Source organism: Podarcis pityusensis (genome assembly GCF_964106645.2).
Source record: "Podarcis pityusensis genome assembly, chromosome: 10".
Classification (NCBI taxonomy): Eukaryota; Metazoa; Chordata; class Lepidosauria; order Squamata; family Lacertidae; genus Podarcis; species Podarcis pityusensis.
The window spans coordinates 67,031,808-67,048,000 of NC_138035.1; the positions used below are offsets into that span (position 1 = coordinate 67,031,808).

The 16,193-nt window shown below is 40.9% G+C and overlaps 2 protein-coding genes across 11 annotated transcripts in view; one reads left to right on the plus strand and one right to left on the minus strand.

Annotated features, from left to right (window-relative positions):
* The window catches only part of TPRKB (TP53RK binding protein), a 27,224-nt gene extending 23,918 nt beyond the window's left edge, over nucleotides 1-3,306 (minus strand). For 7 of the 8 annotated variants that reach the window (XR_013991168.1, XR_013991169.1, XR_013991170.1 and 4 more), the window contains exons 1-3: nucleotides 3,163-3,306; nucleotides 1,224-1,295; nucleotides 32-215 (exon numbers count right to left, since the gene is read on the minus strand). Coding sequence is in view for 2 of the 8 variants with exons in the window: in XM_081023881.1 (XP_080880007.1) it covers nucleotides 32-175 (144 nt within the window). In the remaining 6 variants the exon portion in view is untranslated. Of the gene's footprint in view, nucleotides 1-31; nucleotides 216-1,223; nucleotides 1,296-1,536; nucleotides 1,712-3,162 lie in introns of all 8 variants that reach the window. The other variant, XM_081023882.1, reaches the window with a different exon arrangement.
* On the plus strand, nucleotides 3,237-15,681 carry ALG10 (ALG10 alpha-1,2-glucosyltransferase; the record flags this gene model as incomplete). 3 transcript variants are annotated; one of them, XM_081023741.1, is made up of 3 exons in its annotated part: nucleotides 3,237-3,401; nucleotides 7,021-7,215; nucleotides 8,838-15,681. In XM_081023741.1, 3 exons carry the CDS (start codon nucleotides 3,237-3,239, stop codon nucleotides 9,891-9,893), a joined length of 1,416 nt encoding a protein of 471 aa, XP_080879867.1. In that variant the 3' UTR covers nucleotides 9,894-15,681. The 3 variants fall into 3 exon arrangements, with proteins under 3 accessions (XP_080879867.1, XP_080879869.1, XP_080879868.1); XM_081023743.1 differs by lacking the exon at nucleotides 3,237-3,401 and adding an exon at nucleotides 3,599-3,687; XM_081023742.1 differs by lacking the exon at nucleotides 3,237-3,401 and adding an exon at nucleotides 6,652-6,744.
* Between the last annotated feature and the right edge of the window lie 512 nt (nucleotides 15,682-16,193).

Here is a 16,193-nt window from a genome sequence, read left to right on the forward strand (position 1 = left end):
AATGAATACATAAAAAATTTAGTTTGCTCACCATTGCAGGATTAATTAATGCTCCATCAATAGCTCCTTCCATTGCTTTTCTTCTTAGCGTGGCAGCATTTTTCACATCATTAAACAGGATAAGAGTAACAAGGCAGTCAGGAAACAGTTCCAGACGATGTGTTAAACACTGCATCTTGCAACACAGCAGTATGCTGCTTCTGAATCAGTCAGCTCTGGAACATTTATAAAAAGTGACCAATGGGTATTGTTGATACTTTTGTGTTTGCTCTTTGCCTAGTAGTTTTACTTAATTAAGCTTAAGGCTACATTCCAGAGACGTTTCAAAAGTTGTCAAGTCTGCACAAGATTAGTATGAACTTCGCCTAGTGACCGTGTTCCATGTCAGCAGCTGGAAAAACCGAACTACTTTGAAAGGTTTATGCTCTAAATTTATTCTGATTTAAGCAGTCTGATCTTGTAAGTATAAAGGGTTTATGTGGCCTGTCATTCTTCGACAAAGACACAGTGCAAAAATGCAAAACGTGCATCAGCTTTGGGAATATCGCTCATACTAATTTTTATAGTTATATTGAGCTTTTCTGCTTTAAACAAAAATGTAAGACTCGTACCCTCTCATTGTGCAGAAGTACAATACATACATGACTTTCACGGCCAAACCAGCATTTAAAAATACGTTGCATTTCAGTGTTTATACATTTTGGCTCAGCCAGTCATTATCTGGAGTTGTCGTTGACCCATTCTCTGGAAAACCCTGCAGATGCTGTATTCCAACAGCCATACTGTGTTTTTGTAAAGGCAGTCTGAGTTGTTATCACTGCTTTTTTTCTTTTCCAAACCATACACAAAGTGACAGCAGATCCACACACACACACACCCCCCCGAGTTCTCTGCAATGTGCAGGGACTTTTGTGCTGGACAGCGTCTGTTCACAGAGTGAACTGGTGCATAGTGTTTCTTTTTTAAAAAATCTACAAAATTCCGTAGAAATGTTATTGCTTAGAATAAGAGACACTCATTATGGAAAGAGCGTTCAGGAGTGATGGGTCAAATGAAATATGCTCCTCCCGCCCACCCCCATCAATAAGCTTAAAAAATGTTTCCAAATGTGTTCTTGAACTTTTCACTTGACAAAGGGATGATTCTGATGCAATCTTTGCTATTAATGGGCAATCTTTGCTGTCAATGGGGTCAATTTTTAAATAAATTCCATAAAAGAATACCTTTAGCACTAGTGATCCAATTTATTTTTCCGAGATGATCCTGTGCGTAGGATCAGTGAGTCACCGTTGGTCCTGTGCAGAAGCAGATAAGCAAAAACAACAAAATAAGATCTTAATAGACAATTATCTTTCTACTACATATGTGTGCACAGCCAAGGGGTGAGACAGAAGGGTCTTTTGGCCTGTGGCCTCACAGGGGGCCTCAAATTTAGACCCTTGTTAATATTCTGGCATTTAACAATTTCTGCAACTCCCCCCGCCCCCGCACATCAGATCAAATTGCATAGAACCTCAATATTCAGGGACAGTCTACCTCTGATTAAAGTGACTGGCTGGCTGACGACAGGAAAAGGATGTTCGCTCTCAAACCTCCTTAGGGATGTCGTAAGGAAAAGTGGGGCATTCAGAGTTCAAATTGAAAAGTGTGATGGCTTCTGTAAATCCCTTGAAAATAGGAACCTTTGGGAGTGCTATAGGAATGCCAAGATCTCAAATATAGAATAAATGTTGATGATTGCACAAGGTAAACACACATACATAAGTATACGAACCATGTGTCTAAAATAGTACAGGAGGGCAATCCAAAAGCCATCTTGGCTCTCCTAAAGACTGCAAATATTTCCTCTGCCTCTTTAATCCCCCTTAACTGAGAACAGGTAAGCAGATAGCCATCAGGGGAAGTTCCTGAAGGGATTCATCTCCTATATCTATGAACCTCCTTTGTAGTAATTGTCATTGTTTGCCCAGATTGAGGGATGCCTGACAGGCCTCCTGATGGTTTTATCAAATGCTAATGTTTTTGTGTAAACTGGAACTATGTAAAACTTGCCAAATCCTGAGGATTTGCCACAGTAACCCCACTTTAGGTGGGATGTAATTTCTGACTGTTTGTAGAGGGGATGTCCTTCTTCTCCAGCCAAAATGCAAACCCTGAAAAGAAACGTTCTGGGTCTCTTTCGCCTCCTTGCTACATCCGCCTTGGTTTCCACTGGATCCTGCCTCCATCCATCCATCTCTGACCGATCCTGGACTTAGGGGTCCCTGGGGAGTTGGGGAGCAAAAGCCAACCACCCCTATTTTTGCCTATATCAGGAGGGTCTGCAATCTGCACACAGGGAGCTCACATGTGACAAGTCCCAGCAAAGGAAAAATGGATACAAAAACTTATGGAATATGCAGAAATGGGGTAAAACTTACCGGAAGAATAAGAAATCAAGATAACATTTTTTTAAAAAAATAAAAGAATGGAAATGCTTTACTGAATATTTACAGATTAATAATAATAATAATAATAATAATAATTTTTATTATTTATACCCCATCCATCTGACTGGGTAACAGATAAAAACATTTGGCAGGATTACTGTAACAACCTGCTGTTTCATAAGGGTATATATTTAAAGAAGATGAATAAATGAGCACATTGAGTTAATTTGCAATATGCGGAAGATATTAAAAATAAAGTTATGGAGCCGCAGAAAGAGGGGGAGAGAAGTCCAAGTTTTGAAATGTCAAAAGGACTGTAAAATGAGTGAAATGTATAAAGCTGGTGAAATGTATAACCTTGAAAGTATAAATAATTTTTTAAAAAGAAAAATGTTTGTAAAATGAGTGAAAGGTATAAAAATGGGTGAAATGCATAAACTTGAAAAGTATTTTTTTAAAAATATTATTTTTCAAAGCTCACACGCGACACGGAAGCCGTTGCACAATAACACACACACACACACACACACACACAGCCTTTCAAGGCGAGCTTAGAAAAAAAGGGAGATATTCGCCAAGCGCCCGGCCTGGCTCTCGGAGGAGGGGCGGAGAGGGTCCCCGGCAGCCCCTTCCCCGCAAGGCTCGGCTTGAAGCAGCGGCTTCCCCCGCCTGAGAGGACAACGCCGAGCCGGGGGTTGGGCGGCCGCGCGAGGCAGCAGCGCCTCAGGCTTACCGGGCTCGCCTTCTCCTGAGGCGGCGGGCCTCGCGTTTCTTGCCCGGTTCCCCTCCCGACCCCCGGCGCCAGCAATGGAGCGCTCCGAGGCCTACTACTTCTCGGCGGCGCTCAGCTGCGCCTTCCTCGCCTCGTGCCTGCTCTTCTCGGCGCTCAACCGACAGCAACGCTCGCCCTACATGGACGAGGCCTTCCACGTCCCTCAGGCGCACGCCTACTGCGAGGGGCGCTTCCAGCAGGTAGGTAGGCCGCGCGAGCCGCGGGGATAACCGAACCGCCTCTCTTTGCCACGGCCGCCTTCCTCGCCCTCTTTTATCCCCGGCGACTAAAAGGGTTTGTTCAGGGGTGGCTAGGTCCGGGGGGGCGCGCCGGGCCGCAGCTGGACTACAACTCCCATCATCCCTCTGCGTGGCTCTTGATGGCGGGGGTTGATGGGAGATGGAGTCCGACGAGCCCCCCCCCACTTTCACCTGCTCTTAAGACGCCCGCCTTGAGTCAAAGCAGAGGGGTAGTTTGTCGGATCTTGTAGGTTTTAAACCTCACGCACGTACCTTTCCATTTATGATTTGCAGGGCATCTGTCAGGGGTGCAGGGAAGCCTATGCTTAATAATAATAATAATAATTTCATTATTTATACCCCGCCCATCTGGCTAGGTTTCCTCAGCCACTCTGGGCTGCTTACAGCACATTAAAAAATTGTCAAGTATTAGATATTAAAAATTTCCCGATACAGGGTTGCTTTTAATGTTTAATAGACTATTGTATTTTTGTGTTTTGTTGGAAGCCGCCCAGAGTGGCTGGGGAAACTCAGCCAGATGGGCAGGGTATAAATAATATATTATTATTATTATATAAATAAATTATTATTATTATTATTATTATTACTACTACTATTACTCAAGCCCTGCAAATCCGAATTTGGCCATCAGGGTTTAGAACTAGGGTTGCCACTTTTGTTCTGGCAAAATACAGGGCGGGGTGGGGTGGGGCAGTTGGGTGATTATCAGTGCTTTTTCCCCTTAAAAAATGTTTAGGGATACTCTCATTTTCATACTCATATTGAAATATTGTCCCTCAATGAGGCCAAACTTAGATTCACAAAATGTTTAGGGGTATGCGTCTCCCCAGAAAAAAGCACTGGTGATGATGATGGTGATGCTTTTCCTCCCCCAAATGACTTCAAAGCAATCCATTGCCATCTATTGCTGCCTTTTAGGGTGGCCCGTCTGGAATTTGTCGCATGCACACACATACACATGAATTTGTAGATCTGTCCGTGCTTAAATGCACAGCTTTTCAAACATGTGCCTTGGGAGAGGATCTCTAACTTGGCAAAGAGAGGGGAAGACCCGAAATGCAGGACAAAACTGTTACCGATACAGGAAGTAGAATTTTACATTGACGTATGGGGCAATCCTGTACTGTACAAGACAAGTAGCAAAGGACAATTTCTGTTATACAGCGATAAGATCTAAATCATGTGTGTAAAAGGGCTGCTTTCAGTCTGCGAAGCTCTTCATGTGTTTCACTTTCCCAACGGCACCGCAAGGTCTTGATGGTGCCCAGTTGTCCTCCCAGAATTCTGATTTTTAAGATAAGCGCTGGGGCTCAAAGTGCCCCCAAACTGTACCCTTTGATAGTCCACCCCCAATTCCAACCCTAATTAGTGAGGAATTGTACAATGCAATCTGCTCACGTTCAGAGACTCCTCCCTTTATAAAAATCAATTTACATGTTTCCCGTCTGAGCCCTGGCATGGGAAACAGATTCTGGAGCTGCATCGGTGCTGCAATTGCAGTTCCTCAGACGCTCCATTTCCCCCCTTTATTTGTGCAGCCCAAGGGATTACAGTCCTAATCTTTCTAAATCCTTCCCTGTCCACTTTACTCTCCCCCTCAACTATCCCCAGCAAGTCTGCAGCAGCAATCTGTGCCCATCATACATGAACATCGAAGCAGAGCGCATTAACAACACAATTCTATACATGGGTACTCAGAAGTAAATCCCACTGAGTTCAATTGGGCTTACTCCAAAGTAAGTGATACAGGATTGTTGTATGAGGCAAAATTCCTGCCTACAGTTATTTCTAAGATGCAGTTAATTTATACATAGGGTCCACTTACAAGCCTTCCTTCAGAAATAATAGCATAATTTCAGTGGCAGCTTACTTATAAAAAGGTATATGCGCTTAAAAATGGTATATACTTTCATTAAATGGAATATGAAACATCACTCAGATCTTGCTTCACATCCAGTGACTATTCCCACGCAAGTTGCCATTTTCCTAATCTAAGTAGCAATGGGTAATAAATAGAATAATCGTTAGACTGCACAAGTTCTTCTCACCAAAACAGAATGTCTAGTTGCCATATGGGGGCAAGACAGCTCTAAAGTCATATTTTTCAAAAAAGATTGGCTGACTGCGATTGATTATCCGTTAAGCATCTGGCTAGTTCTGATGAAACCTTGAGCTAGGTTAAGAACTTTGGGAACTTAAAGAAGAAAATTCACGTTATCCAGGGACAGTCCACATATATATTGGCCCATTCCTACCTGTTATGATCAGTTGTGATCAGTTGATCAGCGCTGAGAGGGAACCCTGCTTGCAAAGGAACAATGAGGACCTCACCTTATGCAGCCAGTTCCTAGCTGCAGCCATATCTGCATCACATGTGACATCATATATATGATGCCGGCTGTGGGGCAGAGTGGCAGCTTGTGGGAACTGGCCTCAAGTGTCAAATTCGGACCTGTGCCAGCCTAGTTAGGCCAGCTGGCTGGCAGTTCCCCATTGCTGCCCAAATAGCTTTTATGCAGGGATTAGCACATATAACTTTTCTAGCCTGTTGCAACTGTTTGGCAGTAAGCATGCAGTGGTGCAGAGATCGGCTTTACATGGACTTAGCGGTTGGGATAGTCAGAAAGGGACAAATTTTTATGTCAGGAAAAAACACACTAGATTCTTGGCTAGCGGTTCAGAATGAGCTATCAGAGACGTTTCAGAGATGAAACCCAGTTGCCTATATGAGACAGCTAAGAGGATGCAAGGGCCAGTTCACCCATAACACTAGATCATGATTTGGAAACAAGGCTTAATTTGTAATTTCCCAGTTTGTACCCAGCACTGTTTGGCATTAAGGGTTAGCCAACTCATATAGTTGAATATTGACATATCAAATTGTATAGCATACAGTGGTACCTTGGGTTACATATTCTTCAGGTTACATACGCTTCAGGTTACAGACTCCGCTAATCCAGAAATAGTACCTCGGATTAAGAACTTTGCTTCAGGATGAGAACAGAAATCGTGCTCTGGCGGCGTGGCGGCAGCGGGAGGCCCCATTAGCTAAAGTGGTGCTTCAGGTTAAGAACAGTTTCAGGTTAAGAACGGACCTCCGGAACGAATTAAGTACTTAACCTGAGGTACCACTGTATAAGAATCAGCTAAATGGAATTCAGTTAAGATGGAACTTCGTCTTCTGTTTAAACAAAAATTCTAAAACATGACTTCGGCAGACTGCGTCCTTAGCAAAAAAAAAAGTGACACATATGACATGCATTTCATTTTCGAAACTGCCAATGTAATGTGAATCAGGGATTTTCATCTCTCTCCCAAGATGATTAAATTTCCCATATACCTGGAACACTAATTTCTGCACAGGGAGATGTGCAAATCTCTGTTTCTCAAAATAATAATAATAATAATAATAATAATAATAATAATATACATGGGAATAACAGAAAGAGGAAGCAGGAGTTTAATTGAATTCATTAATTTTGCATTCTGTTTTACTAATTATGAAAATACATTTCTGAGCTGTTTAATTTTATTGTCTTTCTGTTCTCTCTTTTTGCAGTGGGACCCCATGATTACTACACTTCCTGGTTTATATTTGGTGTCAGTTGGAATTGTGAAACCTGCAGCGTGGCTCTTTGGGTGGTCTGGAAGCATAGTCTGCTCTACAGGAATGCTCAGATTCATCAATCTTCTGTTCAGCATTGGGAACTTCTATTTACTATATTTGCTTTTTTGCAGGATGCACCATAAAAAGGTACAGTGCAAATGTATCACACTTAAAAGAGTGTCATTCCTATACACAGTAGCACCATTAATGTGTCAGAGGCTTGGCAAAACTCTGAACTCTTCCATTATGATGTAGCTGCATTTTATTCTGTTTCTGCAATAACATTTGGATCTTCCCAGCATCTTAGATTATGTTGCCTTCCTGTTTTTCTAAAAGCAAGTACTTTTAGAAGCTTTTTGCGCACGTGGCAAGCAAAGACTTATGCATGTGCTTAATATTACACCTGTGACTACAAGTCACATTGGTCTTTCATAGGCTTGTAATGCAGTCATAAGGACTTTTTAAGGATTTTGGGAGGGTTTACACTATGTTATGTTCAGGATCTTAGCAATATCCATTTTGGGTGCAATCCTATACAAGTCTACTCAGAAGTAAGAGCCATGTAGTCCCAGGTAAGTGTTTATGGGAATCCAGTCTTACTCTTGATGGGTCATTTGGTCAGAAATGTGGTTTTACTAGGGTTGCACTGCTTGGTAGATTAATTGGTTAGGATTAACCAGTTAAAAAATAATAATAAGCGAAAAAGTTATCCCCTTCCATTAATCAGGCAACGTATTTTTTAAAAGAAAAAATGTGGTTCTAAATTTTAAACTCATTGAAGTCAGTGGGATTAAGCACACCCAATTCTCTGTTAGATTTAGGCCATTATTTTTAAAATACAATACTTATATAAACTGCAAATTACAAACACCCTCTTAGAACAGGGATTCTTTGTGCCTGTGAGAGAAAGGGAAATCCTTTTTTTTAAGAGAATGCTTACTGTGACATATGTGAGACCTCTGGGTATAGGACAGTATATAAATTTAAAGAAGAAGTAGAAGAAGTGGTGCGTCACTTAAAAACAAAAAAGCATGCTTCTTGCTTCAGAAGTACAGTGGTACCTCAGGTTAAGTACTTACTTTGTTCCGGAGGTCCGTTCTTAACCTGAAACTGTTCTTAACCTGAAGACCACTTTGCATGTCATTTGTGTCACTTTTTTTTTTTTTGCTAAGGACGCAGTCTGCCGAAGTCATGTTTTAGAATTTTTGTGTAAACAGAAGACGAAGTTCCATCTTAACTGAATTCCATTTAACTGATTCTTATACAGTGGTACCTCGGGTTAAGTACTTAATTCGTTCCGGAGGTCCGTTCTTAACCTGAAACTGTTCTTAACCTGAAGACCACTTTAGCTAATGGGGCCTCCTGCTGCCGCTGCGCCGCCAGAGCACAATTTCTGTTCTTATCCTGAAGCAAAGTTCTTAACCTGAAGCACTCTTTCTGGGTTAGCGGAATCTGTAACCTGAAGCATATGTAACCCGAGGTACCACTGTATTGTTTTTATCAATGCATGATTTCAATCAGTACATTAATCAAGTGAAATGCACTTGATTAAAGATGATTTAACTTATTTAATCAGTTCGCAGTTCTGTTTTTAGCAGTTGAAATCCCGGAAGTTACCTTAAAACAAAATGGTTTGCTACAAATGATTTGAGATGCCTGTCCAATTCAGTGGTGCTTGCGCAAACGAAGTTTCCAGTGGTTGTCCATTTTGTTATTAATTCATAACGGAAGCAACAGTCCTAATTATTATTTTTCGTCGCCCTTTCTAGGCTGCCTCTGGATTCCAGAGAATTCTGTCAACCTTGACGCTCGCAGCATTTCCAACTCTTTATTTTTTTACGTTCCTTTATTATACCGACACAGGCTCAACCTTTTTCACTCTCTTTGCTTATTTAATGTGCCTTTACGGCAATCATAAAACGTCGGCCCTGCTTGGGTTCTGCGGCTTCATGTTTCGTCAGACCAACATTGTATGGACTGTGTTCTGCGGAGGAAGTGTCGTTGCACAAAAACTAAGCGAGGCCTGGAAGGCAGAGCTGTCGAAAAGCAAAGAGCAGAAGAACTCGCCTGCGAAGGGATCCTTTTCAGAACTCATCAAGCTCTTCAGGTTTCTCCAGGCCTACCTCATGTCACTTAAAAACCTAACCACTCTCTTTCTCTTGACATGGCCGTACATCATGATGGTGCTGGTTTTCTTCACTTTTGTGGTCCTCAATGGCGGCATTGTTGTTGGCGACAGGAGCAGCCATGAAGCCTGTCTGCATTTCCCCCAGCTTTTCTACTTCCTTTCTTTTACTCTTGTTTTTTCCTTTCCTCACCTAGTAACCCCTGGCAAAATGGTCAATTTTCTCCGTTCCGTCCAGAAGCATTTTTTGCTATACAGCATCCTCACCACCGTCTCTCTATTCCTCATCTGGAAGTTTACATTTGCTCACAAATACTTGCTTGCAGACAACAGGCATTACACATTTTACATATGGAGAAAGATCTTCCAAAGACACGAACTGGTGAAGTACATATTAGTTCCAGTCTATATATTTGCTGGCTGGAGTTTCACGGATGCACTGAAATCAAAATCTGTTTTCTGGAATTTGGTATATTTTTTATGTTTGTTTGTTGTCACAGTTCCCCAGAAGCTATTAGAGTTCCGTTACTTCATTTTGCCATATATCATATATAGGCTGAATATTCCTGTGCCATCGCTTTCTAAACTTTTCCTGGAATTGGCTTTTTATATTTTGGTGAACGTGGTGACTTTCCATATCTTTTTGAACAAACCTTTTCAGTGGCCGAACAGCGAGGAAATCCAAAGGTTTATGTGGTAATTTTGGACGTATGGGATGACTCAATTCTAGGACTTTTCCTGCAGCAAATAAGGGTCTGCAGGCTTTGAAACTCTACCAAGGAAAAAAGAAACATTCTGGATGTTTGTAACTGGCAGTGAATGTGAAATCTGATGCACTGTTTTTGCAGATATTGAAAAGCCATTTTTATACAGTTAAAATCCTGGGAATGAATAAATATAAGATCAGGGAAATTAAACCACAGAAAACTAACGTGAATAAATTTGTTTACATCATGCTTCCTATGTTGCAGGGGCTATAAATCTGGGATGCTTTCAGTAGATCTATGTGTGTTCCTAGCTGTATGCAATGAAAAAATGGAAAACAGTGGCGTAGCTTAAGTCCAATAGGCTAATTTTCGATATGGTTCGTTTACTGCAATGCGGCTCCTAAACATAGTTTTTGCTTGGTGGGGATGCCTTGTTCCTGTATTTGTGCTAACAAGAATTCAGATTTTACTACTTGGACAGCATGTCTTCTCCAAAATGGGTTGAGTCTCACATATCAATACGTTGAAGCTCATTTGCAGGAACTGTTCACCATGGAGAAATTTACGCGTGAAAGTTAGTGGATGACGATGACCTTTACTGCAACCCAAATGAACCTGAAAATGGGGCCTCAGGAATAAAATGGCAAGAATAAAGAGGACTGAAATATACTGTGGGCTTGAGGACCACAGTTGATTTACACATCATGCAATTAACCTAATCTGCATGTCACTTAACATGCCGGATGCCAGACTGAAGTTCTGATGAAAGCAATGAAGTTTAAAGTATAGCTGAGTATTTTAAGGTTGCGTTCCTATGCACACTTTCCTAAGTAAGCCCCACTGAACACAGTGGGTCTTCCTTCTGAACATGCATAGGGTTATGCTACAAGGTTTTAAGTCTAATAACTTATCAGAAAGTTCCAGTGAACCCAGTAGAGTTGTTTTTTTTTTTAGCATAAACACCCTTAAGACTTGAGTGGTTCAACCTTCCTTGTTTCAATGCCTTGCCCAACTTTTGCACCCATTGCATTGATTCTGCAATGTTTTGAGAATTTTGTATCCATTGAGGATGAACAGGCAAGAATTTCCAAGGGCTGCCTCCATTTGTTCGCTTTCAGTGTATGCCAGTACCCTAAACGTTGTAGAATTATCTTCCTTATTGTTTCTATGCTTGCTTTTGTTACTTTCTGCTATTTCGTAATTATGGCAGCTGGAAATTTATGGTTTCTTTTTAAAATAAAATCACGGGTTCCCCATCTCTCTCCTAAGATAGAGCAGGGTATATACATTTGCCAATCCATTCCGATAACCTTGGGCCTCCAGCTGTTTTTGGACTACAACTCCAATAATCCTCAGCTAGCAAGACCAGTGGTCAGGGATGATGGGAATTGTAGTTCGAAAACAGCTGGAGGCCCAAGGTTGGGAAACACTAGAAATGGGCTCCAAGCAGTTCTTATGTGAAATAACAGGATGAAATTTAGCAATAAAAGATTTTGAACTTTAAACCATTTCCAAGCAAATCCCATTAAATATCTACATGATAAATAATACTAAAAATATTTCAAAAAATCTGATTAACTTTAGTGGCTGATGTCCAGAGTACAGGGCTTCAGAATACAACATGAATTTTCCTTATTGGTTTAACAGAAACATCTTACGCCATGCAGGATGTGAACATTTTAAATTGAAACACAGGCCAAATAGAATTACTTAGCTTACTGGTTTAATAAAAATAAGATGCAGCTGAAGTTTCCTAATCAAGGTTCTTGGAGGAATAAACAAAGCAATAATGAGCTGTTTGTTATTGCTTTCAGCAATAACACTAATCTGCTTTTTGAGATGAGTCTTGTGGGTTTGATTGGAGTCTTTTGGAAACGCAGTTCAGAAACTCAAAAGGCAATAGTACAAAGATAACTGGCATTGTTCATTGCTTCTATTAATTGTAAATGAAATCCGCAGGGCTTCTGAAATGATGCACACAACTTACAAAAGATTGCAAAATGAGCATCTTCCTTATTATCACGAACCTTTTAAATTTACCGTTCTTCAGCGTGCCAGTATAATTGCCGCTTGTGGTTAATACAAAGTTTTGATTCATAATTCTTCATTCCCATTCCAGCCACCACTAGGAATAGGCACTGGTGGCACAGAGCATCTCTCCATGCTGCAGAAATGCAACATCGAACTGATCCTGCAGCTTCGAGTGCTGGGGAAATCTCTTTCAATAGTTGCGTGTAGAGTAACTTTCACATATTGACTTCAGTTTCCTTCATTTTGGAGGAGTTTTCACCTCTGGGAAAGACTCATAGCTCAGTGGGAAAGTGCATATTTTACATGCAAGTCTCAGGTTCACTTTCTTATACTTCTAATTAAGGATCCTTTTGGAGCAGTGTTGGGAAGAGGTTCCAGAAGATAACCTTTGAGAGCTGTTGCCATTCAGAGTAGTCCCTTTGGGACACTTTCTTTGGACTTTAAAAGCAGGCTATAAATCTAGGTTAGGTTAATAAGTAAGCTAAAACAGTTCCCTGTGTTAACTAGCTTTTTTGAAAGCAGAAATCCAGGAGGTGAATGAGTCCCTATGTATTATCTGCATTCTAGAAAGAACTGCACCTGTTTTTTTTCTACCTGACATGTTGAAGACACAGACAGAAGCTGTGGATAATAAGGCATGGCTGAAGTACCTTATGCTAACTATGATTTTGCAGCAAACTTCTCTATAACTTTACATAAGTTTTATATCAGAAAATGCAATTGGAAAGACTTATAGCATAGAATAATGTCTTAAGAAATCTATTTCAGGCTACAGTTTTTTGTCCTAAACCAAGCTGCACATTGGCATAAATCTCTCATCTCTCAAAACATGAAACCTGGGCAGAGTTTCTTAACCGAAGGTTGTGTCACACCAGCTGTTGCAAAGTCCCTTCTTTGTGGCAAATTCTTCCCCTGCTGCACTGTGACAGTATTGCACTGCGAAATGTGGACATGAATGACTATGTAAGAGGTATTGTGCACTTTTGGTAGCAAGGCCTGCCATTTTTGTGTGATGCAATTACCCTGCAGCGCAACGTGTGGGAAATTCAACCCAAAAGTAATCATAGACTTTGTCCCACACGGGGATCAAACCTGCAACCTTGGTGTTACCAGAACCAATAATCTAACCAGAGCTAGGACTATCTGCATAACCCCTAGTTGAGAAATCCCCCAGGATCAATTTAATTGTTTTGCCCTGTTTTGCAAAACAGGGAGACATATTTATTCAGAATTTATCATTTTATTCAGTGTTTAGCATGAGAAGAGTGAGCAGTGTTTCTAAGGACCGGACTTGTGGCTATTTGCAGAGGAATAACTGAATTTTTATACCTTTCCCCTAACCCTTTAACAAATTAAGTGCTTGCTAATTAGAGATGCCCCCTCTTCCAGATGTTTATTGTCAGTGGTTTTAAATAGATTAGATTAAAGATATGCATTCCATAAAAAAGCCAATATAACCCTAAATTCTTTAAACAGCAAGGAAGAAATACTGGTTAACTAAATTCACAAGGTGGCACTGTTGAGCTGTCTTTCCTATTCATCTGTCGAGCAGGGTTTTATTAATCTTTTTAGAAATTTTATGTCACTTCTAGAGTTATTGAGGTTAAAACATTTGAAGACCATCACGTTCTGTGATTCCCCCCCCCCCCAGTAATTTGTGTTTATCTTAGTCTAACGGTGTGTTTCAAAAATCAGCTTTTCTTAATGCATTGTGAATATTTTTTTTTAATAGTATTTGTAGACTTCAGTGTTTAAAGCAGTAGAAATCCTGTTGAATTTCTAGAAAATTCCTGTACTTTATACTTAGGATAATCATTCTTTCACTGTGACAGGATTCATCTAGTTCTGTTACGGAAAGGAAGAGCACCGTATTGTTCAACTAGAGCAGAAGGCCTCTCTCTAAAATATTAATTATTTTTTAACGGTGGAGTAAGTTGGGCTTAAAAAAGATGTATCCTCAGAGGGCTTGGAGCCATCTGCTAGTTTGACTTTGTGTGTTAAATGTCACCTACATTCTGCTGAGGCGTGCAGAACCAAGGAGGTTGCTTCCCAGAATATGTACATCTGTCACATTTCCTTAATTCTAGACAACCACAACCTTCTTTTCTTTCTCTAGATAGTTTCCTTTTGCCAACATATCACATGGCAATAGGTTCCCAGTATGTGAAGTGGAAAAGTTATCATTGGGACGATCGCAGAATGGAAAGGCTAGGTGCAGGTCAGTCTTATCTATAGATAGTCAACTTGGTTTTGCATTCAACTAACTCCCACGTTGGGAGGGATGCGGGTGGCACTGTGGGTTAAACCACAGAGCCTAGGATTTGCTGATCAGAAGGTCGGCGGTTCGAATCCCCGCGACAGGGTGAGCTCCTGTTGCACGGTCCCTGCTCCTGCCAACCTAGCAGTTCGAAAACACGTCAAAAGTACAAGTAGATAAATAGGTACCACTTCAGCAGGCAGATAAACAGTGTTTCTGTGCACTGCTCTAGTTTGCCAGAAGCGGCTTAGTCATGCTGGCCACATGACCCGGAAGCTGTACACCGCCTCCCTCGGCCAATAAAGCGAGATGAGTGCCGCAGCCCCAGAGTTGGCCACGACTGGACCTAATGGTCAGGGGTCCCTTTACCTTTACTAACTCCCACCTACTGGCATTTAGGCTTGGTAAAGCAGACGATAAATTTCTGTATTTACACTGCAACCCGTTCTAGACAATACCGAGCTAGATGGACCAATGTCCTGAAAGCTTCTTGTGTCAAAAAATGAAAAGATAAGAAAACAGTCCTGGGATTATGGGCCAGGACTTTGTGTACTTGCCTCTTGCTTTTTTGTCTTGGAAGGGAAGGCGAATATGTTTCTCTCTGCTGGGCACAGGAGGAAACAAAAAAAGTAAAATAGTGGGTTTGGAGAGATGCTGTGAATTGTGCCTGCAGACCATGAGTAGTGATATGACCAGGTCAACTAAGTTTGCACTAAGTATGAACCCATTTTACCTATGGGTATGCCTGATCCCTAACCACTAAAGGACAAAGTGGCTGATCAAACTGACCATAAGGTTTCTTTTCTGTGGAAATGTTTGGAGCGAGTTCTACAGAACGTTATAGAATGGCTATAACGTTATGTGGAGCTACCATGCGATAGGAAAAAGTAAGGGAATCTGATCCAACTTATCTATTGTGTGCCGAGAAAGAAATAGTTGTGTTCTTAATGGCTTGTTGTACATTAACCTGCAGTATAGAGAGTCCTGTGTGTCTTGGCTGCTGCATTTACTTCAATGGAGAGGGCAGCTCTGTGTGTGCAAAGGGGTGTATTTGTGAAAGGGGACGCCCTTGTAGGTTGTATATTTATTGCTGTGACTGTACTGCGTACACAATCACTGGTTTAAGATGCTGCTTTTTTGGATAGTTTAGGATGCCATATAAATTGCAAGGCAAGCCATTGGAGATGTCCCTTTATAGAAAAAAAGTGGCTCTGGGACTAGGTAGCTGGTCTCAATTATGAGAATGATAGAAATACATGATATATGAAACATGAAGGGATCACTTTCATGTTAAAGATGCCAAATCAAGCCTGCTGTTGTTTGTGAGTATATAAAATAAAGCAACTGCCTCTTCATTTTTAGGAATATTGTTGGTTTTTAAAATTGTAACCTTGTGTCCTTTTGTTACATTATACGTGTGCTTTCCCTTAATAATTTTGGAACACCCGCATTATTGTGGGTGTGATGTTATAATAAAGAATTTCACTAAGGTGGCTTGTCGTGAGGATCTTTCATTTACATACTATTTGATTACTAAATTAATGTAGTATCATTCTTCGGCATTGTCTGAATTGAATGGACTGATCGCAGAATATTAACAGTTTTACAGTTCATATTTCTACATCTGCCACCTTCAGTGTTTAGGTGCCTTTTGCTCTAAATCTGCAGCTTTCCTGATTTTGTCTTTGATTAGCTGTCATATTTAATTGGTGGAATCTATGAAATGCTTAACACTGCATTGTCCTTGTATCCCCTTACAGCTTTTAACTGTGATATGTTATTACTTTCGACAGACCATTTTTTATGTTGCTGGCCTATGACTGAGTGAAGGTTTGGGTAAGCAATCTGGTTATTTGGCCATAAAGTTTGGCCAGTGCTAGGAAACAGTGTAAGCAGATGTTCCACTTATCACCAAGCCTTCACTTTCTCATCTAGCATTCCCCATTCCTATTTTGTTGCATATATTTCTTTTTTAATCTCACAATTATCTCTGGGCATATCTCTA